Source organism: Mycena indigotica (genome assembly GCF_014461135.1).
Source record: "Mycena indigotica strain 171206Taipei chromosome Unknown Mind.scaff0016, whole genome shotgun sequence".
NCBI lineage: Eukaryota > Fungi > Basidiomycota > Agaricomycetes > Agaricales > Mycenaceae > Mycena > Mycena indigotica.
In genome coordinates this window covers 1,047,275-1,071,081 of record NW_023503015.1, presented here as the reverse complement: position 1 = coordinate 1,071,081, position 23,807 = coordinate 1,047,275, and the positions used below count along the sequence as shown (strand labels likewise).

The following is a 23,807-nucleotide window of genomic DNA, read 5'->3' as shown; positions in this document are numbered from 1 at the left end:
TAGGGAGCTGACTATATACTGCTTGTCCGTAGCTGCCGCTGTCGGGCACAGAAGGCTTGGGCGGCGTCGCAGGCAAGGTCCCAGGGCGACCGTTGGGAGGGCGTTGACGGATCGGTGATTGTGCGGGCGAGATGGAGGGCCGGACCGGAGACGGAACCGGAGTCGGACCGGAGTCGGAGGCGTCTCCGAGGGGCCGAAAGGGAGGTTCCCCTGACATCACCCCCCCCTTTGAATGCGGCGTCCCGACGCATAGACCGGAACGGAATCGAGTCGAAGGTCGCAGAGGCGATGTGCCGTGGTTTGCCAGGGTACTTACGGTAGAACTCCGCGATTTTCTCCAGGGCGAAGACGCGGTCGAAGCGGACCCACTGGTCGTGCGACGCGTCGTAGCCTTTCCATCTGACGAAGTAATTCAGCCGTTTATACCTCACCCTTGCGTCCAAGATTTCCTCTACTTCCCACTCCGGGACTCCGTCCTCAAGGTCCGGAGGGGGCTGGTCGTAGCCGGGGCGTCCGTCGAAGGGGTCGTCCTGGGCGAGCTCGAGCTTGACGACGGGGAAGACCGGGTGGAGCTTCGAGTAGCGCGGAGGAAGGTCGAGCTTGTAGGCACCTTTGCTGATCTCCGCGACTATCTTGAACGGTCCAAGGCGGCGATGGGAGAACTTTTCCGAGGGGCGAGTCGTCCTGATGTCAGAGGCATCCAGCCAAACACGGTCGCCAACCTTAAACTCCGGAGACGGAGTGCGTCTCCGGTCGTAGTAGCGCTTGTACTCCTCTTTGGCCTTAGTGAGCGCGGCCTTGGCTTCAGCAACACCAGTGGCGATCCGGTCGCGGAACTCATTCACAGACTCCATAGCGGAACGGACTCCGGGTTCAAAGCCCATGCGCGGAAGCCGTCCCGTGTCCGTCATGAAGGGGACTTGCTGCGTGGAGGAGTGAACGTGGTTGTTGTAAGTGAACTCCGCGGCCGGAATCAGCTCATCCCAGTCGTCCTGCTGGTAGTTGGTGAAGATCCGCAAGTACTGCTCCAGCTCCTGGTTGACGCGCTCTGTCTGACCATCTGTCTGCGGGTGGTACGCGGTGGACGTGGCGGGCTTGATGCTGATTAGACGCCAAAGTTCTCGGGTGAAGTCCGCGATGAACTGCGAGCCGCGGTCGGAGACGTACTTCTCCGGAGTCCCATGGTGCCGCCAGACATTCCGGTAGTAGAGGCGGGCTGCCCCTACTGCATCGACCGTCGTATGACACTCTGAGAAGTGGGCGCGCTTTCCGAGGGTGTCAACGACGACCATGATCGCGTCGTACCCATGGGCTTCGGGAAGCTCTACGATGAAGTCGACGGAGACGGTATGCCAGCGTTCCGGGGCGTTTCCGTGGGGTGCAGTTCTCCGTGGGGCAGTCTCCGGAGTGCCTTGGTGCGACAGCACAAGTCACAGGTTGCAACATACCGGCCGATATGGCGAGACATCTGAGGCCACCAGTAGTTCCGGGAGACCAACTCCAGGGTCTTGAAACGACCTGCGTGTCCGGCGACTCGGGTGTCATGGCAGAGCTCGATGATGCGTCTCCGGAGGTCCTTGTCCTTTGGTACGACGATCTTTCCTCGGAAATGGAGAAGACCGCCGGAGACGGCCCACTCGTCAGAACGTGAGGAGCGGGGGCCTCGAGCTTGACCTTGGACCTTTAGGAGTTGCCGGGCCGCTAGTGCGACGGGCTCCTCCAAGTCTGGCTCACCGGAGAGGGCATCACGGATGTCGCGAAGAAGTTCAGAACCAGGGCCGGAAACGGAAACACCTTCGAGTGCGCGAACGTGGAAGAGTTCGGGCCGCAGAAGGACGACGTCAGAGTTGTCGGAATCGACTCCGTGGTCGGGTCTCCGAGAGAGGGCGTCAGGTCGGCCCATGTCGCGGCCGGGCTTGTGGTGCAGCGTGAAGTCGAACCGGGAGAGGTAGAGGGACCAGCGGGCCTGTCTCCGGTTGAGGTGCTGCGTCTTCCTGAAGTACTCCAAATTCTTATGGTCAGTCCAAATCTCGACAGGGTGCGCAGCGCCCTCAAGGAAGTGTCTATACTCCTCGAGTGCGCGGATGATCGCGAGCATCTCCTTGTCGTGGATTTCGTAGTTGCGCTGGACATCATTTAAGCTTTTGGAATAGAATGCTACAGGGTGCCACTTCCCGTCCGGGGCGGATTGTGAAAGAACCGCCCCCGTCGCATAATCAGAGCTGTCCGCCTCGAGTCGGAAAGGCCGTGCGTCGTCCGGAATCGCCAGGACCGGTTCCGAGGTGACCGCGTCCTTGATCGCTTGGAACGCGGAGGCCTCCGCGTCGCCCCAAGTCCATTGCTGGTCCTTCTTGGTGAGCACGAAAAGAGGGCGCGCAAGGGTCGAGAAGTCCCGAATGAACCTGCGGTAGAAATTAGCGAACCCAAGGAACTGTTGAACATCCTTCTTGTTGTCCGGAGTCGGCCAAGCGGAGACGCCTGCGACCTTGACGGGGTCCATTTCGACGTGGTTGTGGGAGATAATGACTCCGAGGTATTCAATTGACGATTTTTCGAAGTCGCACTTCTCCGCTCGAAGGTACAACTTATGCTCCCGGAGTCGGCGTAAGACCTCCTGGACGATCCGTCGGTGTTTCCGGAGGTCGGAATGGGCGATCAGGATGTCGTCCAGGTAGATCATGACGTCTCCGGAAAGGATGAGGTCCTGGAAAATGTCATTCATCATCGTTTGGAACGTCGCGGGAGAGTTTGTCAGGCCGAAATACATCACCAAGGGCTCGAACAGGCCTCGGTTAGTCCGGAAAGCTGCCTTCCACTCGTCACCTTCCTTGATCCGGACGTTGTTGAAGCCCCAACGAACATCGAGTTTGGTGAAGTAGCGAGCACCTTTGAGCCGGTTGATGAGGTCGTTGATCAGCGGAAGGGGGTACCGGTTTTTGACGGTCATCGCGTTGAGGGCCCGATAGTCCTGGACAAAACGGAGTCCGCCATCCTTCTTTTTGACAAAGAAGACCGGAGACGCCATCGGAGACTTGGAGGGGCGAATCCGGCCCGTCGACAGCCCTTCCTCGATGAACGCGTCGAGCTCGCGTTGCTCAAGGGGCGAGATGGGGTACACCTTGCAGTTGGTCGGCTTAGCGTCGGGGACGAGTTCGATGGCGTGGTCCCAGGTTCTCCGTTCCGGGAGCGTGTCGAAGGACTCCTTGTTGAAGACGTCCTGGAACTCCTTAGCCCAGTCCGGGATGTCGGAGGGCGGGGGGGCGGAGTTCCTGGCGAAGGCCTCGGCCAGGCGTTGCAAGACAGTACTGCCAGCGCGTATCTCCTCCGAGGGGCGGAACGAGGTGTAGAAGATGCGGTCACCATCTTCAAGCTGACCATCGTCATCGTCGTCGTCGGAGTCCGGCGTCAGATCAGGCAGGCCGGAGTCATCACCGGAGACGGAATCGTCTCCGTCATCAGACCCAGAAAGGTCCATGGCGCAGACCGAGGGGAACGGGCCGGAGCGGAGTCGCTTCTGGAGCAGCCGGAGTCGCCGTAGCTCAGTCCGTTCAACGTGTTCCTCCTCGCGGCAAGTGGAGCAGCCGCGAGGGCACCGCGTCATCTTGACCTCCTTGGTTTCCCAATGGATCTCTGGGTTATGCTTCCGCAGCCAGGAGTACCCCAGGATGAGGTCTTGTTTACCAAGATAGGTGACGGCGAGTTGAACACGCTCGGAATGGCCTTTGTAGCGTAAGACCAAGTCCGCGATCTGGTTGATGGAGCCAGCATCATTCGGAGTGCCATCGACGTTGAAGACCGGAATCGGTTGCGCCAGGGTGCGGACCGGAATGCCATTCCGAGCGACGTAGTTCGTGTCGATGAAGTCGGAGGTGGCACCACAGTCAACAAGCCCAGAAAGGGAGAGCTTCAATGCACTGGTGGTGGACTCTAGCTCCAACGGGAGGTGGAGGGAGTTCACTCCAGGGGAGGCAGCGATGGTGTACTGCTTGGGCAATTTCTTTTCCCAGGCAGTGAGGCGGCGAAGGACGATGACCGGAGTCGCGGGCGGAGTCGGAGACGGAGTCGAAACGGGGGCAGGGGAGGGTATGTCTTTCGTTTCAGGCTCGTTGTAGGGCAAAGGAATTGATTCGTCATACAAACAAGTGAAACGATTTATGGACGCGAACGAGGGCACACCAGTCACTCGTCGCGGAGGACAAAATCTTCTCCGGCCATCGACTCCGCAGCCGTTTCCGGCAACGCGGCTGTGTCCGAGTAGCGGGCGATCAACTCCGCTAACATCTCGTCACCGAGTTGTTGGATCACCTCGTCGAGGATATCCATTGAGCGGACGTCCGCAGGGAGGGGGCAATCCCGGGCGAGATGGTTTGGGTCGCCGCACCTGAAGCAGGCGCGACGAGGGGCACCCCGAGCCCTAGTGTGATCCAACTCCATGGGGACGGGAGCTGGAGGCACCGGAGCGGGGGCGCGGGCCGCGGGTGGCACGACCGGAGCCACCGGGCGGAAAGGGGCCGGAGCCGGGATGCGGTTGACCGGAAACGGAGTCCGAATCAAACCGCCAGGCGTCTTAGGGGCGGCTGACTTGATCAGCTTGGCCCGGACCAGGGCCTCGTATTGACGGAAGGCCCGGGTGCGCCAGCTAAGGTAATCCCGGAGGTCCGGGGGTCGTTCGAGGACGTGATTCCGTTGTTGATCAGGGGGTCAAGTCCGTGGCGGAACTTGGTCACCTTGACCAACGCGTCTTGAATCCGGCGAGGTCCATCAGGTCCTCGAAGTCGTCGGTGTACTGGTAGACGTCCTTTGTGCCCATGTGATAGGCGGAAGTCTCCAGTTTGGAGAGAGCATGATCTTGCTCATTCTCCTCGACGAACCGGAGTCGGAACTCGAAACGAACGAGCCCCAGGACGGAAACGGAAACGGGGCTTTGCTTCCGTGGCGCTCCGCCCATTGCTGAGCGGGTCCTTCTGCCATAAACGACATAGCATAGCGGACGGCCTTTTCCTCGCTCGCCTCTCCGTTGACCACGAAGGCCTCAGGGGCAAGGCGGGCGTAGGTGCGGACCGCATAGAGAAACGCGCGGCCCGCGTTTCCGATCGCCGTTGAAGGTGAACGGAGGGTTTGGTCGCAAGACCAATTTTGAGGCGAGGTTGATGTCGCCAAAGAGGGCCTCGGAATCGCCCTGAACCGGAGTCGGAGTCGGAATCGACGTCTCTGGGGGTGGTGTTATTTGGGGTCCGCCAGCAGTATTAGCGGCGGCAGCGGCAGCGGAAGCCTGGGTGGTAAGAAGAGTAAGGGCCTCAGTTAGGCGGTCGATTTTCGCCTCGAGTGCATCCAGCCGAGTGTCAGCGTCAGGAGTAGCTCCGGAAGGCATGACAGGTGCGGGGATGACAGGAGTGACAGAGGAGGAGGGGACAAGTGGTAGGGGGGTGACGAGGGGCGGAACGGACTCGTATTCCGAGCCTGAGTCAGCGCCGAACCTAGCAATCTTGTCTGGTTGATCCCGTAGAGAGTTTCTTCTGCTGTAAGGGCAACCCCGGAGGCCTGAGATCAAGGTCCTAGCAGGGGAGGATCCAAAGCGTGAACATTGGTAAGCAAATACAAATGAAGCTGACCTAGCAGGGGAGGATCCAAAGAGAAGAAACTCTAAGGGTCCGCCTGCTAGGGAGCTGACTATATACTGCTTGTCCGTAGCTGCCGCTGTCGGGCACAGAAGGCTTGGGCGGCGTCGCAGGCAAGGTCCCAGGGCGACCGTTGGGAGGGCGTTGACGGATCGGTGATTGTGCGGGCGAGATGGAGGGCCGGACCGGAGTCGGAACCGGAGTCGGACCGGAGTCGGAGGCGTCTCCGAGGGGCCGAAAGGGAGGTTCCCCTGACAATTGGCAGACAGTTGACACTTTCCAATTGTTACTTTGAGTGCAAGGGTATTGTGGCAATTTACTTGGGCCACTAGGAATTGTCAAAAAATTCTCCATTCTATTATTTTTTATGCTAGAGAGCCCTAGCACTGAGGGCTAAACAAACAAATGGAAAAACAATATGACACAAGTTTGTTTATAAATTATGATTAAAAGCTGCACAATAGCTAAAGAAAGGACCAAATCAAGGGAGGCCCAAAGCAAGGTCCAAGTCGGCAAGGCCGGCACCTAGTGTTCAAGGTCAGTTGAACTGTACTTATTCGAACGCTTCTTATGTCAACCCACAGGTTGTCTGCGATACCTCGCAGCTCATGGGGCCCATTCTTGTCAAATCGCTGATCAATTTTGCGAAGGATCGAGCACTGGCAAAAGACAACGGCCAAGTGCCTCCGAATGTCCGGCGTGGAATCGGTTTGGCTATCGGCTTGCTTGGCGTTATCGTCATTGCAAGCATTTGCCAGCATCAGTTCTTTTTTCGCTCGATGTCAACTGGTGTTCTTGCCCGAGCTGCCCTGACCGGAGCTGTCTATGAACGAGCATTATATCTTACCCCGACCGCCCGACGTAAACTCCCGAATTCACAAGTTCTCAACCACGTCAGCGCAGACATCAGTCGGGTAGACAACTGTGCACAATGGTTCCATGCTGCTTGGACTGCACCAATACAGAGTACAAGTTCTATGTTGAAGGGGTTTCTAAGTTTCAACTGACTCTCTGCGATAGCTCTAGTGTGCCTCATCATTTTACTTGTTCAGCTCGGACCTTCAGCCCTCGCCGGATTTGCCTTATTCGTGGTCGTCATACCCGTTCAAGAACGCTTGATGGCCTCTCAGTTCAAAATGCGCACCAGGTCACTGGTGTTCACCGACCTGAGAGCCAGCATCGGTAACGAAATCATGAGCGCGATGCGTGTCGTCAAATATTTCTGCTATGAGAGCAGCTTTCTAGCAAATATTTTTGATGTCCGTCAACAAGAACTGAATGGTATCCAAAAAATCCAACATTCTCAATCGGCCAAGTCAGTCACCATTGCATCAATTTTTTCTTGCTCACTCCGTACAGCATCGCTTTGGCGTTCTCTCTTCCGGTTGTCGCAGCAACACTGGCCTTCGTTACATATACCGAGACGTCGAATAAATTCGATGTCGCCGTCATTTTTGCCAGTTTTTCGCTCTTTCAACTCCTTCGTCAACCGATGATGTTCCTGCCACGAGCCATGTCTGCCACAGCTGATGCACGTACAGCTCTCGCACGACTTTCACTTGTTTTCAAGGCGACTCTGCGTGACGGTCCGCCGTTTGCGATTGACGAAGAGATGTCAGAAGCCATTCGAATCGACGGATGCAGTTGGGTATGGGAGGGCCCTCCACCCACTGAAGAAAAGGAGAACAAGAAAACGCTGGCCCCAGAAAAGACAGATCTAGACGAACGAGAACTAGAGCCGTTTGGTCTTCGAGAGATAACAATGCACGTACCGCGTGGTACACTGAGTGCCATTGTCGGCCGAGTCGGCAGCGGAAAGTCAAGCTTATTGCAAGGCCTCATTGGCGAAATGCGCCAGAGTGCCGGTGGTACAAAAGGTTGGGCGTTTGGTGGACCCGTAGCTTACTGTCCACAAAACGCATGGATTCAAAATGCGACCTTGGTAAGTGTATCCCACCTACCATATGCCACTGTTGAACTTCACTAATGTCTTCCAGCGAGACAACGTGTTGTTTGGCCAACCCTTCCACGAAGAAAGGTATTGGCGAGTGATAGAGGATGCCTGCTTGCTTCCCGACCTCCGTTTGTTGGCGGATGGTGACTTGACCGAGATAGGTGAGAAAGGGATCAATCTCAGCGGTGGCCAGAAACAACGGGTACATTTCCCCCACATCTGCTTATCGAGTGCCTACAGATTTCAGGTTAATATTGCTCGCGCATTATATTGTAATGCTGACATAATCCTCTTCGACGATCCACTTTCTGCTGGTAAATGCATAGAAGTACCATATCTGGGAGTATGCCACTCATGTGTGACACGCAGTCGATGCCAACGTCGGAAAACGTCTCTTCCAGACCGCCATTCTAGGACTCGTTGCACAAGGGAAAACCGTTATCCTTGTCACCCATGCATTGCATTTCCTTCCCCAGTGTGACCACATTTATACTCTTGACAATGGTCGTATTGCGGAAGCAGGGACATATCAACAACTCGTCGCGCGGGGCGGGGCCTTCGCAAAACTTGACCAAGAATTCGGGGGCGAACCAACTGCCGAGCAGGGAGACGAGAAGCAAAAAACGACGGTCACAGCAACAGTGGAAGAGGCCAAGGAGAAAGCACGCGGTGGAGCTGGAACCGGTAAGCTTGAAGGCCGCTTGATGGTCAAAGAACAGCGGACAACGGGCGGTGTCTCATGGGGAAGTTAGTTGTGTTTTCCGTCGACCTAGAATGCGTGCAATAATGGATCACAGTTTATGGGTACTACCTCAAGTCCGGCAGTTGGCTTACAGTGGCGGTCATAGTTATTCTCGCTGGCCTGATGCAAGGTGCTCAAGTAATGAATTCCTATGCACTAGTTTGGTGGCAAGACAAGTGAAGCACCTATCCCATTAGTCATCTCTGTCACTGACGATTTCACGATGCAGCACCTTCCAAAAACCTTTTAAATTCTATCAAGTTTTGTATGCGCTGCTGGGCATCCTGCAGACCTTGTTCACCTACCTGTTGTCTGTGTTTACGACCCTTGCTTTACCACTTGCTAATTCTCATTTCCAGTGGCATCTTCCTGGATATTTTTTCAGTGCAGGTGTCTAATAGTCTTCATCGGGAAGCTATAGTCAATGTGCTGCACGCTCCAATGTCTTTCTTTGGTATATTCCTACTTTGCCTTTGTATCTGTCTAACACTTAGCTAGATACCACGGTATGACACCCTCACGAGAAATTGGAATATTCATCTTCAACCCTGCAGCCTATGGGCCGAATCATGGGAATAGTGAGTGCATCCATCGTTTTGTGACTCTTATGACCTCTTGGTAGTTTGGGAAGGACATCGACAGTATGTCCCATCTTTGCTTATTTTTGTCATTTTATAGCTCCTCTCCAGCCATTGATAACTCTTTGCCAAGTGCGTTTTCGTAGCAACTCATGCGTTGTGCTGAGTGCTCATTTCATTCAGTGTCCGTCCGAATGTGTAAGGCCTTCCTTTTCTAATACCTGTTTGATCTAACCTCTTATCTGTCCAGTCCTGCTCGTGATATGTATGGTGTTTGGATCCGTCGTCATCATCACTATTTTTGAGCATTACTTCCGTCAGTGTGCTTGCACTTGGATAGGATTTAATCTAATCTTCCTTAGTCATCGCAGCATTTGTCATCTGTTTTGGATTTTTCTACTTTTTACAGTATTACCGATCTAGTGCGCTCGAAATGAAGCGACTCGATTCAATGCTGCGGTCTCTACTCTATGCTCATTTATCTGAATCCTTAACTGGTCAGCCCTGCATTCACACGCCCAAAACTGTGATAACTTTTCCAGGCCTCCCTACTATTCGCAGCTACGGCGAGATCGACCGCTTTATCCGAGACAACAAGTATTATATCGACCTGGAGAATCGTGCGCTATTCCTTACGGTTACCAATCAAAGGTAAGCTTCGTCATCCTGCTCTTGGCTACGGTAGAGGCAAATGCCCTCACAGGTGGCTCGCAGTTCGACTCGATGCTCTCGGTTCAATCTTGGTTTTCTTGGTATGGATTCTCTTATAACATTCAGTTTGCTCAAACAAGAGTTTAGATCGGCATCCTAGTCGCCATTGGATTGAATGGAGTATCTGCTGCCGAAGTTGGACTACTATTAACCTACACCAGTCCGTGATCTGGCAGTCATCCCGCGCTCATCTAACTCGAATACTTTCAGCAAGTCTAACGCAGATGTTTGCAGTCAGTACCAGACTATCTGCAGAGGTCGAGGTTGGCTGTCTTCCAAGTTGTATAGGCGAAAGACTGAAACATTCCAGAATTATATGAACTCAGTTGAACGAGGTTCGCCATCTTTGTTTCGACGTGGTGCTGATCTATATGGGTATTTCAGTCGTGCATTACGCCCGTGGCGATGTTGTTCCTCAGGAAGCATCACATGAAAGCAGTCCAAATCTCCAACCTCCTCCCAAATGGCCATCAAGGGGAGCTATTGAATTCAAAAACGTGTCAATGGCCTATCGACCTGGACTTCCTAAGGTTCTACATTCGATCTCACTTTCAATCCGACCCGGCGAGAAGATCGGAGTTGTCGGGCGAACGGGGGCCGGAAAGAGCTCACTCACTCTCTGTCTTCTACGGATCGTTGAGTATTCGGGGCACATATTTGTCGACGAGTGGGTGAATTGGGGGCCTTGTTTCTTTGAACTAAGCACTTCATAGCGTCGACATCGGAAAGATTGGTCTAACGGATTTGAGAGCCAATATGGCCATCATACCTCAGGAAGTGAGTCACGTGATTGTACTACAATGTGTAACACCTTACCCTTGCCCTAGCCTACTCTGTTTAGCGGTAAGCGTAGTATTGAGGCGTCAATACCATTTCTCAGACATATTACAGGAACGGTCCGAACCGCCTTGGATCCATTCTCCAGATACGATGATGCTCGATTGTGGGAAGCCTTGAAATGCTCCTACTTGGTCGAATCACGGTCCTCGACACCGACTGATTTTGAAGCACGACACCAAATTACTCTCGATACTGTCATCGAAACTGAAGGCTCTAATTTGAGTGTTGGAGAGCGAAGTCTGTTGAGTTTGGCTCGCGCATTGGTCAAAGATTCGCGCGTGGTGATTTTGGATGAAGCCACGTCTGTGTTATTTCAGAGCTAGCCACTGGGCGCTAAGCTTGTTGCAGGGCGTCCGTTGACTTGGAAACAGACAGCAAAATCCAGCGCACAATCCAAACTCAGTTCAGCGACCGAACTCTTATATGCATCGCACGTAAGTGTGTTGTTGCCACGACGATTCACAGACTGACTCCTTCCTTCAGATCGTTTGCGCACGATCATCTCTTATGACCGTATTCTGGGTGAGTTTCCGTTCTATTCCATACCTAACGACTAAAACAGCCCTAGTGCTCGACTCCGGACACATTGCTGTGGGTTTTGTCTTGTCATACTAGGGCTCGTCTTATGCATCACCAGGAATTTGATACGCCTGTGAGCCTGTTCAGTCGTGAGAATAGCTTGTTCAAGGTGCTCTGCGATAAGAGCAACATCTCGTTGGCAGATATCGAGAAGGCGGCCATTAGAGTGGATGATGCTTACAATTAAGTAGCTCAGTATATTGTATGAATTAGATCTAGGCTCTCAGCGCCTTGACTCTCTTTCGAGCCTCTCTGGCCCTATCACTTCCTCTCCCCTTCATTTTTCCGAACAGAACGACAGTGCCCTTTGCCCCAGCCCTCCCAGTCCTTCCCGCACGATGTAGGAAATCGATCATGTTTCTTGGCTCCTCGATAATGAAGACGTGTCGAATCTGAGGGGAGAAATCTAACCCGCGCGAAAGCAACGATGTAGTCACAACGACGTGAGGCACATGCATTGGGTCGTTGATTGTGGCCACTGGTTCCCCGGCGACGGCAGTTGTCTTGGATGAAAGGCTCGGTCTGAGGAAACCGGCTAGGTGTTTGTTATTGCCACGTTTCCTATTCTCGCTGTCAGAAGACATTGGGATAGTTTTGATGCCTTTCGTTTCGAGATAGGCGCTGAGGTTCTGGGCTTTGACATTGCGATTGCAAAAGATTAAAACTTTGCTCATTGGACCAAGACTTTGGGGGTCAGGACCAAGACCCTGCGACGCGTCGTCTGCCCACACCTGTCTCAGACGACGTTCAATGTCAGCATTCTTGTTTCCGCCTGTCCAGTTCACGTATTCTGTGCGGACTGCTTTAGGAAGATGGTGAATATTGGGGGAAACGAGACGCAGGAGATGTGGGTGATACGCGTTGAGATAAGTGGAAAGGGAGTTAGGAATTGTCGCAGATGCCAAGACAAGGTGGAAGGGGTAGTTGAGCGGTGTGATGACCGATGTCGGACTCTTTTTGGCAAGAACAAGTTTACCGGCCTCAGGCGGAGTCGAAGGAGGAATCAGGCCGACGGGAAGGGGGGCAAAAGAAACTTGGTGTCCACGAGCGCGACTGATATCCGCTAGGAGTAAACGGGTGGTTTCCTGGAAGTCAACATCTAAGAGAGTATTAGAACAAGGGTCAGTCAAGGAGAACATAATACCATATAGTACATCTGCCTCGTCCACAAGGACCCATTCGATTGAGGAGAGGTCCAACTCCCGGTTCGGGCGCCATATTCCAACACCAGGTATCGAGTCTCTCCCGCGTCGTAGCTTCGGTGTCTTATCTGAGGCCCCGTGAAGAGACGACAATTCTTTGCCAAGCTCTGCGTCTCTGTCCCATCCTCGGCCTCGCACCATGTCCATGACTTTCATCGGCGTTCCAACAAGCACGTCAACAGGATTAGCGATAGGGCTCTTCCCTTCCGTCACCAACATCGAATTCTCCGGGTCCCTCCTCCATGAATGACAACATCGTGGCTTTCATCGTACTGGCATTCGTTTTCTGCTTCGTTTTCCCTGCCAAAGACGAATCGCGTGCAGCAGTATTCGCTCTTGAGACACATAGAACGCGTAGTTTGGTGTCTGGCGCATGGAGGAGCATTTTGGCAGAGGAAGCAATTTGCCGCGCCAGCTCGTGCGTGGGGGTCAAAACGAGTGCGCGCGGTGAATAAGCATGCTTGGTAGTATTGTGTGGTGTTGTCGTATTTTCGCTCAGTTTGAGAGCTTGTAACATGGGAAGCAGATATGCGATGGACTTGCCGGAGCCTGTTTCAGCTGCTAGTAGTATTTCTTTGTACGCTCCACTGCTTTCTGTTGTTGTCAATGCAGTTGATTGTTCTGCACGCTCAGGGGACCAAGGGTCAACAACCCATTTGAGGGCGAGGGCTTGAATTGGCGTTGGTACTACCTCTGGTCCAAAGAGATCGACCAAGGCGCGTTGAAAGCCAGGAATGAGTGGCGGAGAAGTAAACTTTCGTGGCAGATGGTTTTTACCACCAATTGCTGGGCTGTACGAGTCTGTGGTCGTTGCAGTTGTGTGATCCGACTTGGCAATAATTGGAACACCGGCATGGGCAAGTTCAGGTGGGGGATCGTAGAATGTGACGACTTGTGGGTGCTCGCGACGGCCAACGTTGGTCTGAGCAGTGGTTTTGTCTATTGCCCATTTTCCAGTCCGTTCGCTCCGGACTCGGGACCGCCGTCGAGAGGAGAGTTTTATTTCTCTACGCTTTGATAGGACCTCACCATGAGGTAGAGCGTCACGGACGAATGTAGTGCGGTCCTCAAGTCCGAATCGTTGAATGAATGAAGAGGAGTGAAAAAGTCGTCGTCTGCAAAATGACATTGGTCACGGTCACGTCTGGCTGACAAATCGGAGAACAAGTCGCGGTCCATTAAAGAAAGGCCTAGAAGTAATCGTGGTGGTACATTGCAAGTAGGTAGGTTTTGGTGCTAATTAGAGTTTTAATCCACCCACTCCGGTGTTACGTGGAACCGGGCTCGATTGACATAATACCGTCCTTTATGGTCCTTGACCTGCAGTCGTTGTTTTACCGTCCTATGAACTTTGAGATTCACTTTCTCTTGTGCCTCGCCTGCATCCTGTTCACTTGGGCTGATAACCTGATGCGGAATTTTCCTAGCTCGCCCAAAGTTGGATCTAGAGGGAAGAGATAAATAATCGTGACGCCGACAGCAGAGTTATAAGGCACAGACCTAAAGTGCGTCTTCCAGCTATCGTCGAGATTCTGCGTTCGGAAGGAAAACGGCAAGACTTCCAATATCCACCAGCCAGGACTGAGCTTGAGCTGATCATATATAGGCGAAAGGGCATCCTTCAGGTCCTCCTCTTCTTCCATTCCCGGCATGACATGTGTTGGTGGCTGGTTTTCTGGGTTAGGAGAAAATGTGAACTCGTTGCCTCCGGAATGAGACGCTTTCGGCCGGAACACCCTTTGGAACCACAGTTTTCTTGGGGCTCTTCGAGCGATTCGCATGTCAGGATGCATCTCTTTGGCAGGCGGTCGGTCAAGAACATGGGGATAAAGAGTGGTGGGGTCCAATCCAAGCTCCACCAAACGCTCGGCATTGAATATGATACCAGTTTCCGCCTTGAAGCACTCACGAATCATCCAACGGAGAGGGATGCGAGCAAGACTGTTGCGAGTATTGTTTGGCACGGAGCCGCCACCAATATCTAAGTTATCGAGATTGAGTCCAGGAGGTTGGTAATCTCGTAAGTGCTCACCACAATGACAACCTGCAAACCAAACCTCCAAGACATCTGTCCTCTTCGTCTTTCTGTGATGCTTCGCGAAGGCGCTTTCAAACTTAGCTTGCTCGACATCTTCATCGAACTCCTTCTCCGAATCTCTTAAGCGTAACGAAGGCACAGGAAGGGTATAGCCCCGGACTTGCATATCTTTCATTCGAAGTCTGGGCGTCTGTGGAGGCGAATTGTGCGTTCCAAGTTTCTTTTCTGTGTCGCTCGGCCAATTCCATAGATTGCTTTTGAATTTAGCTCGCCGTTCGTCGATTGAAACTGCATGGCGGAAAGTTCGAACAGCGACGTTGGATGTAGTAAAAGGCAGTCTGCGAGGAATCAATCCCACTGAATCGACGGTATCCCAGACGCCCAAAAAATCGATGTTGACGTCGTTACAGAAAGCTTTCTTGAATGCATTTGATTGAGTCCATCCGATCTCGTCAACGCGGGTGTACATCTTATACGCGAACGGCACTAGATTTCGTCAGCACGAGACCTAACAAGACAGGGAGAATGCTTTGAATCACCTTGTTGATGATTGTCGGCAGGCAAGAGACCAACCTTGTGGATCATTCCCGCAAGACTGAATCAGAGCGTCAAGCCAATAATAGAACTATAGAGCCATGCAGCCAAACCTGCGCGCCGTGTAGGCTCCTCGAGAGAAGCCGAAAATTGAGATTCTGTCGTTGGCAGCATCTAGCGGTCGTTGAAAACGATAGAAGGGAGCAAATAGGTCTCTAACTGACGGTTTTGCATCAGAAACTCGTACCCCGCTGTTGGGAAGACGAAATTAGCACAAGACTTGACGGCCACAGCAAACATACCCATAACATGGGAATCAAGATTCCAGGCAATAGCAGCGTCAAGCATCTGAGGATATTTAGCCTGCTATAGGTGCGGCTCAGAGCGACGTACTAAGGATAATTTAGTCATAACTGGCGAAGGCGATGTACTGGACGTGTAGGTCCCAATACCGCTCTGAAAGATGTCAGGCTCGTCAAGCAATATCAAGGAAAAGCTTGCCTGATAGTACACTAGTTGCTTGGATTTATCGTTTTTCTGAAGAACGGACATGAGCTGTACGATGTTCGAGTTGTCTGCGTCGAACTGGTCGCCGGTCCCATCAAAGCACAGAATAAGGTTTCGGTGCTGATTGTCGCTGCTTGGGGGTATATAGGCACTTGTTGGGGGTGGAAGAATGTCGCGCTGATCGACGAGAATAGTTTCTTGGCGGTGGGGAAAGACAGTAGAAGCGGCTGGGGGACTGTCGACAATCTCTTTCGTGCGAAGGGTGAGTGTTGGGGAGTGGTCTACACTGCTCGCAGGAGGGGAAGAAGACGCGTCCGACATGATGGTAAGCAGAAAAACACTAGTGGCAGCTTAAATATCTGTCAAGTGGAGAAAAAAGAGATAGACGCGGATGTGTCAAGACGCCGCGAAGTTCGGTTCGGCGCGCGGTGGTTCCGTGATCAAGCTCCAACTTCCAAGCACTGAAAAACATGGACTAGAACAGCTAGACAGATTTTCAATATGAGGAAATGAGAATGGACTGTCTGCCTACCTGCCTGTAATCTTGCAAAGAAAGCTCAAACGACTCACTTGGAAGCAGGAAAGGATAAGAGCGTGAAAGTGGGAACACAGCTTGTTCAAGCTGTACAGAAGATTTCTAACACATCCACCATCCACTGCCCAGCAAAGCCCAGGACTATTGCACTACCCAGCGTTGGTGAGGAGCTAAGGAACTTGTGAGAGAATCAATATTATGTACACATTTGCTCTTGTCATGTGACATTCCACTTTTTTCTGCCGTGGACGATGTCTTGTGCCCTCTCCACCCGTTGCTTGCGTCGCGCCGTGGCCTCTCATCCGCCAGCACCTGTAAATCACGTCTCCCACTCATCTTCTGGTATTCGCCCCTTCAATCTTCTCGTATGAACACTAATTAACTCAGTAGTCCGTCGTCAATACTCTTACGCTGCTCTCAAAACACGTTCGCAACCTACCCATGCCAGACAAAAGGATACGCCAACACCAGGCCCTGCCGCTACCCACCAGCTTGATATCCGAATACAACGTGATTCGTTCACTGGACATCCACGGGAGAGAAAGTCAAGTCGACGGCGGTCAAGCCAAGACGGCGTGGTGACGACGGTTGCTGAAAGGGGCTTTCTTGAGGAACGCGTTCAACGTGGTGGGCCCTCTCAACCGGACCAAATTTTTTCAGACCACCTCAGTGGTCTCTTTTCGCCATTGAAATTTCCACCTCAACTGTCGGCACGTATCTTGACCCATGCTAGTCACCCCGCCGCTTTCCATGGGCATAATGCCCAGCTTTCCTTTATTGGTTCGTTACTATTGCCTCCTCTTCGATTACCCTTGTTAATTCTTGAGCAGGTCGACGCGTGCTTGAATCCTACCTGCTCCTTCTACTGACATCATCTTCGCATCTCAAACCAACACACGACTTGCAAGAAATTGTGTCGCGTGTTCTCAATACCTATTTTCTGGGAGAGCACATTGGGTCAAAATGGGGACTTGGTCGAGTGATGCGATGGACTCCTACACTGCCTGCGTCGTTGCAACCGCCAGAAACGCTCCAAGCTAAATCAAAGCTGCTTAAGGAAGTTGGTCTTTTCAAGGTCCAGGGGGACGCTGTTACCGCTGTTATTGGAGGAATTTTCCAACAATTCGTGGGTCGTGACAACTAGATGTTTTACCAGCGCTGATGACGGCGTTGTAGGGTGCATCCGTTGCTCATCGCGTTTTCCACACTCGCATGCTCCCACGACTACTTCTTACTGAAGGTGGTCTGCCTGCGTGCTTTCATGGAGACGCAAATGCGATCTGCGCCCGTTTGGGTGGAGCCAACGGGGATTTGATTCTCGATTCCGAAGTCTTGCCCTCACGCGAGCTTCAGCCAGAGGATTCTGGCACAACCAACAGTCAACAGACATTGTAGCACATAATCCAACTGAGTAATGAAAGTGAAGTGTGAGCCAGATTAAACAAATTTGGCGCCTATGTAAGCGAACACTGAGCCACTGCTATGTTCAATGGTAAGTAAACGGCTACTTTGATTTGCACCACGTTCAGTTTTCAGAAGTTTTTCAGAGAAAAAAAAACAGTTTCCATCGCCACAACCTTCAACGTTTCGATGTTGTGTGCCGTTGGTCCATGCCGACCTTCCGCTTCCATTCACCCAAACTTCCAAGCTGCCTTTCAAGCAGACCGTCTACAGACGAACACCACTAATAATAATGGTAAGTAAATTAGTTGAAGAAGCCGCTGAAGAAGCTGCAACAACAACAAAATCGGGTTAGACTTGGACAACGGCCCGAATCCGTCTCCCTCCGCGGCAGCGGCGGGTCACTGGCAAGCTGAGGCCTGAAGAGGGTAGCGTAAATTTCACATTACCTGATACACGCATCAAGAGTTTTACCCGTCGGCGACCCTTACTTACCTCTGGTCGTCGACTTGCACAGTGAGCACAAACTTGGGAGCCGACTTCAAGAGTTAATTTACCGCTTGCTTGACTGGTTCAATAAAGAAATTACCAAATGTGTCGTTTGCCGTGCCACATTGTGATTCCGCGGGGAAAAAAAAGAGAGAATCTAGACAGTTACGAAAGGCATCATCTAGTCTCTCTTGGGACTCTGTACCTTCCTTTTGTCTTGTGCATGCGACCACAATCTTTTCTACTACCTTCCTCCACTCATACTGCCTAACTCACCTTCCAATGACCCAAGAAAAAAACCTGCGATTCGTCCGTTACTCTCAAGGTTGCTTCGGGCCACCTCCGACTAATACCTCCGTAGATCATCGCTGGCGCCTCTGCTGCAGGTAACAAAACTGGACCTCGATACCAGCATAACTCTTAGACGTCTTTTTATAGGCTTGACTGCTGCGATCGCTCTTAAGGTGGCGGGTCATGACGTGCTTGTTCTAGAGAAAGAAGGTCGGCTGGGAGGGCCGGATACGGTTCGCTTTTCCTCTCATCGTCCATGAATCACCGCTCTAAGTCGTGAGCAGATTCCCAGCCCCGCTATCAGGTCTGCATACTCTCTTCCCTTCCATACTCACGCCTAAACCTGAATAGGCTGCCACCAAACGGCTGCAAAATCCTCTTCGATTGGGGCCTTGAGGACGCAATACGAGCTTATTCCATAGTCGGAGAGGGGTTCACAGTGTGGAAATGTGAGTTCCGCTCGTTGTTTGTTTTTTTGGAGGCCAACCCATATGGTCATAGACCAAGGACTGAATGGAGCTCGCGACTTTCTCGGCACGCATCGGTGGCCAGCTGAATTGCTGACCGACGCCAGGGGGGACTTCCTGCAGCTACGGGTTCGTTCTTGCCCTTGAGCTGGTCCACAAGTGACCCGTTTTCAGCATAAAGACCTGCTCAAGGTCCTGTATGATGCTGCTCTCTGTGCACATACCCGCAAATCTACGATGAACAGCTCCCCCGTCGTTGTTCGCTTTAATGCAGAAGTTGTTGACTCGGACCTTTCGTCTAATCCCCACTCCCCCACCGTAACGCTGAGCTCAGGCGAAGTCTTGCGAGCCGACGTTATCATCGGAGCTGATGGCGCGCGAGGCTACTTCCGTAAACTCATGCTGGCAGAAGAGGAAGAGGATACGGACGCTGATGTTCCTCGCGGCCTGGCCGTCTATACGTGCGTTGGTTTTAATCCTCAAGTGACAATGTGCGAGGTCCAATCGTTATCTTCAGGACCACTATACCCAAGACGCTGGCGATGACTGACCCGTTGACAGCAAAGTTGTATGACTACCCGCAGGTGCGCTTCTGATGTAGTTTATTTCTCTTAGAACAGCTAACAAATCTTTAGAGCCAGATGGTAACATTCTGCATTGGCCCTAATCGAGGAGCCCAAGTTCTTGTTTCTGGCGCCGCTGAGGACCTTACATTTTGGGTTTACACCCCCGATAGTGACCAGGATGGGTCATGGACCCAACCAGCTGATCGCAGAATCACCGATGTAGTGGGTGAATGCGATCCATTGTGGGTTTCTTCTCTTACTTGACGTTTTGATTGATTTGGGATATGTTCACTAGAATCGGGAGACTAGCGCAGCTCGCTCCCAACCCTGCAACATGCGTTCAGATCAAGAACAGTTACGACTTGGACTCATGGGTGTCCGGTAACCTATTGGTCCTCGGCGAAGCCGCTCACCCGTTTCCAGTGAGTTTGAGTAGGATTCCGCTTGCCAGTGCTCACAAAGGACCTTCCTTTAGACCATTTCATTGCATACCTATTCAATTGCCATCGAAGATGGCGCTTTCATAGGCAAAATTTTCTCTCATACCCGCGATCCCAGCCGCATAAGCGAGTTCCTCAACGCCTTTGAGGAGGTTCGGTGAGTGCCGTTATCACCGGACGCAGATCATGACACTGAACTGATCTTGAGGAAACCACGGTGCTTACACATCTATCAATCTGAAAAAACATATATCGACGTCATGGCGCTGCCTGATGGACCGCACCAGGAAGGACGTGACGCTGCTATGCGTGCTAATAACGCCGCTGGTAGAAATGTCATGGACTCTGGAGACGAAGACTCGTTGCAAACTATGTGGGACGACATGCGTATGGTGTAAGCTTTACCATGGTCTCTCCCTCCAACCACTCACATTGAACAGATTTGGTTACGACCCCGCGGACGCGGCGGACGAGTGGTGGATTTCTTGGGGCCGCCTTAGAAATTCTCCCACTGTCTCGAAAACAAACGGCATCCATCTCAACGGCGTTTCTTTACACGTTGGCCCTTCCTCCGATGGTGACTATTACTAGAATTCCTTTCCTTTGACTATGAGGACTTGTCATGATTCCCAACTACTTTGGCCATTCGTTACTGCTGCTGTATTGTCTATTCCCAAATCGGCGTGGTTTATATCCTTTTGATGGGCCCCACAGAAGCTTGACAATGATAGATGAACTGGAAGCGAGCAATGAGGTCGGCTCAGGCTACTAGTATCCGAGTCCTAAAAGGCAAAGGTGACCCAGGCGATTGTCAATGATGGTCATATGCGTCAGTCAACCCAACAGAGCCACGAGAGAAAATTGTAGCCTATGTGAGTCTAAACCTAATAGCCTTGGCCTGTTTGTGGCTGACTGTAACTAGAGCAAAAGAGATGGTGGTTATACTTATCTATGCGTCAGTAATCAGATCATCGAAAATGATTGATGTTTGTGTACGGCATTGGTTTGAATGTTTCGTTCTCTCCTTCTTGTTTGGTTCCAGAACTTTGCCACTGCTGCCACTCGCTCAGAATGGTGGTCATGTTATCGCCTATCGGCACACAGTCTTTAAACCCACAGATGGCTTCCGAGGACTCGAGGATCTGCCATTTCTTTCTTCCCTCTTCACGAACGAGGGGATGTCAACGATCAAGTTCCAGTTGCACCCTGAGCCATTTTGCCGTCATATTTGCTCAGATTGGCTCTCTGCACAGTTTGGGAACACAATCTATCATGCACATACGCTCTGGCTCTTCACGGAAAGTGACTTCATGACGACTATGGTGCCGATTGTACGTCTTTCCCCTCAGTTGATTAAAATTAAGCTACGCAGTCTCTTTTCGCCATGGTGGCAGCACCTCTTCGGTCGCCGTACAACGTCCCACACCTTATATTCTGGCTTTGGTTCCATTTGCTTGCGTTCAACACGTCGAATCAAACCTCCTCGCTTGAAGATGCCACCAATAAGCCCGACCGGCCCATTCCCGCAAGGCGAATCTCTCTCCGCCATGCGAAGGTTCTGAGATGGACACTAACACCTGCTTGTTGGCTGCTGTCTCGTGCGTATAGCCAGGAGACCATGTTTGCCAGCATGGCTTTGTCTGTGTTCACGTGGATGTATAACGAGTTGCATGGAAATTCGCGCTCTCTGTCGAGATACGCGCTCAATGGCTTGGGCTTCGCTGCTTTCGAGGCTGGGACGACATTAGTGGCCCGTGCGTTTGCGTCTCGGCCGACCTTCGTGAGAATCGTTCTTGATTAACGCAATAGGCGACGACAAGACCACTCTAGACGGCCCTGGCCGGTTAGCAATACTCCTTAGCGGGTGCATTTTTGCGACGACCATCTATGCGCAAGATTTCAGAGACGGTAGTCAACCCATATTCCACTTCTTCATCATTCAAAGCAAACTCAGTTATCGGCGACGGTCTTATCGGTCGCGACACCATACCTATCCGTTTTGGTGCACCAAGTCGACCTGCGCTATTAACTGGTATCATTATATGGTCAATGTCGCTTTCCTGCATCTGGCAAGCTGACCTCTACACGGCTTCGTTCTTTATCCTTCTCGGGGCATTTGCCGGTGGCCGATTTGTCTGCATGACCACTGTCGAAGAAGACCGTCGGTCTTACTTCTGGTACAATGTTGGTGTTTCTCTCTTAGCTTCACAACATCTCATGCAATAAAAGGTCTGGGTATCTGCAGCGCACGTCCTTCCAGGATATTGGAGAATGAAGTACTCTTAACCTCTGTATGATGTGTGAACCCCACTACGATGTTGTATTTCTGTCTCCCACTCGTGACAACTTGAAGGTCACGCAATATTCACCTACGATGACTCCGCGAGCCTGAGGCGCTTCCGTTCAGATCATCAATTCAAAGGATTCTTCCGAGTCACCACCATGACCGTTCACTCTGTGGCTCAGCTAGGCTTCAACACCGCTACAGAGCATTATGACCGGTGTGTAAAATCGACTTGATCATGTCATCATGAGGCTGATACTGTAAGTCGAGCTCACGGCCATCATACCAGCCTGTCGCGCTATCTTATATCCGTCGTGCTGTTGAGTCTCCCCAACAGATAAATGTCGTCGAGCGAGTTTTGCCATTTACTTTGTGCTTTTGCATTAAAGTGCAAGCAGGATCGGGGCGGGTAGTGGGCTCTTCACTAAAGCTTTCATTGCACATCCTGGTATCGGAGTTCATAGAATTGTGTTGTGTCGCTTACCCTACCCAGAATGGAAGGACGCCTTCAAAGAACTCAAAGCTATTGAACCCAGCCCAGGAATGCGCACTGTCTTCACGCAAACCTTGTCCGATGAGCGTGTGTCTATCAACGAAGGCACTTTTGACCACACCGGAATTGCGGATGGCTGGGCAGACCTTGTTGTTATCGCACAAGCATTTCATTGGTCGCCAGACTTCGATCAGTCTGCAAAGGAGATTGGTCGTATCTTGAAGCCTGGCGGCGTCCTTGCGCTCATATGGAATCTGGAGGACAGGTCTGTTCGCTGATTAAGATGATGTCATATTAGTAATCGCCTTTTCTAGAGAAACCGCTCAATGGGTCGCGCAAGTCCGCGATACTATCGAGAAGTTTGAACAAGGAACTCCGCAGTACCGCCATGGACTCTGGCGCCGCGTTTTCCAGACGGAAGGGTATCGGGCTAGCTTCGAACCCCCACAGGAGAAAACTTGGAGTTACGCGCTTCAAGCCACGAAGGACACAGTTCTCGATCGTGCATTCAGCAAAAGCTATATGACGCTGCTCAGTGACGAAAAAAAGGCGCAAACTCGCGCCGATCTTAGTGCTGTTATCGATAAAGGAAAGGGAAGAGTTTGGGTAAACGAAGACGAAGGCATATTCGAGTACCCTTACAAGACCGACGTAGTTATCGCCCGCCGACGTGCATGAAAGTAGAGTTGTGATTACGCAAACGTTGATGTGGCAGTGCCACAGTCTTTATGTCAGTGCCACCAGGACTTCCTCAAAACTTGTCAGCGTTTGACGAAGGGGGATCTGGAGAATGGCTTCCCGAGGCTCCACTCAAACTCTATACAAATGCATTCGTCCTTCATGGCGATAAGATTCTGCTTGGTTTGAAGAAACGCGGTTTGGGTGTCAACAAGTCAACTTCCTCCTCGTCTGTTGGAACGCAATTAACTTTCACAGGTATAATGGATTCGGTTAGTGCTAGCGCATCCTACCTATGGATCTCATTGTGTAGGAGGCAAGGTGGAGTCACGGGAGTCGACATTGGAAGCAGCGTTACGGGAATTAAAAGTACTCCCTCTTTTCAACAGGCTATCGAGCTACTCATCGATTTTGTTCAGGAAGAATCGGGTATAACTGCGCCTTTAGAGCTCGCAGGCACCCTTCTGTTTGTGGTTCCCGGCGAAAAATGGGCACACATCGATATATTTCGAGCCGAAAACTATTCTGGGACGGTGACGGAGTATGGCCTGTTTTCATCTGCTTACTCTATCTGAAACGCATACAGATCTGAGGAAATGTGTCCAGAGTGGTTCAACCAAGCGAGCATACCATATGAGAAGATGTGGGAAACCGACCGGACCTGGCTTCCGCTCCTTCTGTCAAAGAGGCCATTCGCAGTCCGAGCGGACTTCGGACGAAACTCTGCGGAAAACTACACTCTGCGACGATGGTGGGTTGGGGTGCATTCGCCAACTGTCTAATTTGGAATATAGTAAATTTACAAGGTAAGTCTAGCAGGAATTATGTCGTCTCCGCCAACGCCTTCTCAAGCAGCTCCA

General features: G+C 51.9%; 7 protein-coding genes across 7 annotated transcripts; 6 read left to right on the top strand and 1 right to left on the bottom strand.

The window, feature by feature from the left end:
* Positions 1-6,036: 6,036 nt before the first annotated feature.
* Positions 6,037-11,209, top strand: MIND_01369800 (ABC protein; the record flags this gene model as incomplete). The annotated part of the gene is made up of 28 exons (XM_037370119.1): positions 6,037-6,045; positions 6,083-6,584; positions 6,639-6,933; positions 6,978-7,560; positions 7,616-7,886; positions 7,942-8,319; positions 8,370-8,490; positions 8,544-8,624; positions 8,674-8,757; positions 8,813-8,892; positions 8,937-8,955; positions 8,993-9,024; positions 9,076-9,090; positions 9,143-9,208; positions 9,255-9,389; positions 9,435-9,543; positions 9,596-9,644; positions 9,691-9,763; positions 9,814-9,866; positions 9,914-9,938; positions 9,988-10,270; positions 10,317-10,380; positions 10,431-10,446; positions 10,495-10,744; positions 10,792-10,877; positions 10,927-10,965; positions 11,012-11,034; positions 11,081-11,209. The coding sequence occupies 28 exons, from the start codon at positions 6,037-6,039 to the stop codon at positions 11,207-11,209; spliced, it is 3,870 nt and encodes a 1,289-aa protein (XP_037213675.1).
* Positions 11,210-12,408: 1,199 nt separating this feature from the next.
* Positions 12,409-15,624, bottom strand: MIND_01369700 (uncharacterized protein; the record flags this gene model as incomplete). Its single annotated transcript, XM_037370118.1, has 10 exons — positions 12,409-13,339; positions 13,486-13,668; positions 13,725-14,205; positions 14,257-14,748; positions 14,802-14,857; positions 14,910-14,970; positions 15,021-15,047; positions 15,099-15,144; positions 15,190-15,252; positions 15,298-15,624. The coding sequence occupies 10 exons, from the start codon at positions 15,622-15,624 to the stop codon at positions 12,409-12,411; spliced, it is 2,667 nt and encodes an 888-aa protein (XP_037213674.1).
* A 465-nt stretch (positions 15,625-16,089) lies between these two features.
* Positions 16,090-17,233, top strand: MIND_01369600 (RNase III domain-containing protein; the record flags this gene model as incomplete). The annotated part of the gene is made up of 4 exons (XM_037370117.1): positions 16,090-16,180; positions 16,229-16,618; positions 16,669-16,964; positions 17,015-17,233. 4 exons carry the CDS (start codon positions 16,090-16,092, stop codon positions 17,231-17,233), a joined length of 996 nt encoding a protein of 331 aa, XP_037213673.1.
* A 777-nt stretch (positions 17,234-18,010) lies between these two features.
* Positions 18,011-20,083, top strand: MIND_01369500 (FAD-binding-3 domain-containing protein; the record flags this gene model as incomplete). The annotated part of the gene is made up of 13 exons (XM_037370116.1): positions 18,011-18,037; positions 18,090-18,114; positions 18,167-18,252; positions 18,304-18,323; positions 18,371-18,468; positions 18,521-18,615; positions 18,661-18,947; positions 19,004-19,070; positions 19,122-19,294; positions 19,348-19,474; positions 19,528-19,649; positions 19,701-19,886; positions 19,933-20,083. The coding sequence occupies 13 exons, from the start codon at positions 18,011-18,013 to the stop codon at positions 20,081-20,083; spliced, it is 1,464 nt and encodes a 487-aa protein (XP_037213672.1).
* Positions 20,084-20,517: 434 nt separating this feature from the next.
* Positions 20,518-21,778, top strand: MIND_01369400 (S-adenosyl-L-methionine-dependent methyltransferase; the record flags this gene model as incomplete). Its single annotated transcript, XM_037370115.1, has 5 exons — positions 20,518-20,823; positions 20,865-21,246; positions 21,302-21,400; positions 21,447-21,676; positions 21,722-21,778. Exons 1-5 carry the CDS (start codon positions 20,671-20,673, stop codon positions 21,776-21,778), a joined length of 921 nt encoding a protein of 306 aa, XP_037213671.1. The 5' UTR covers positions 20,518-20,670.
* A 156-nt stretch (positions 21,779-21,934) lies between these two features.
* Positions 21,935-22,947, top strand: MIND_01369300 (S-adenosyl-L-methionine-dependent methyltransferase; the record flags this gene model as incomplete). The annotated part of the gene is made up of 5 exons (XM_037370114.1): positions 21,935-21,993; positions 22,047-22,148; positions 22,175-22,224; positions 22,270-22,534; positions 22,584-22,947. 5 exons carry the CDS (start codon positions 21,935-21,937, stop codon positions 22,945-22,947), a joined length of 840 nt encoding a protein of 279 aa, XP_037213670.1.
* Positions 22,948-22,997: 50 nt separating this feature from the next.
* On the top strand, positions 22,998-23,729 carry MIND_01369200 (S-adenosyl-L-methionine-dependent methyltransferase; the record flags this gene model as incomplete). The annotated part of the gene is made up of 5 exons (XM_037370113.1): positions 22,998-23,161; positions 23,206-23,219; positions 23,261-23,316; positions 23,367-23,488; positions 23,534-23,729. 5 exons carry the CDS (start codon positions 22,998-23,000, stop codon positions 23,727-23,729), a joined length of 552 nt encoding a protein of 183 aa, XP_037213669.1.
* Between the last annotated feature and the right edge of the window lie 78 nt (positions 23,730-23,807).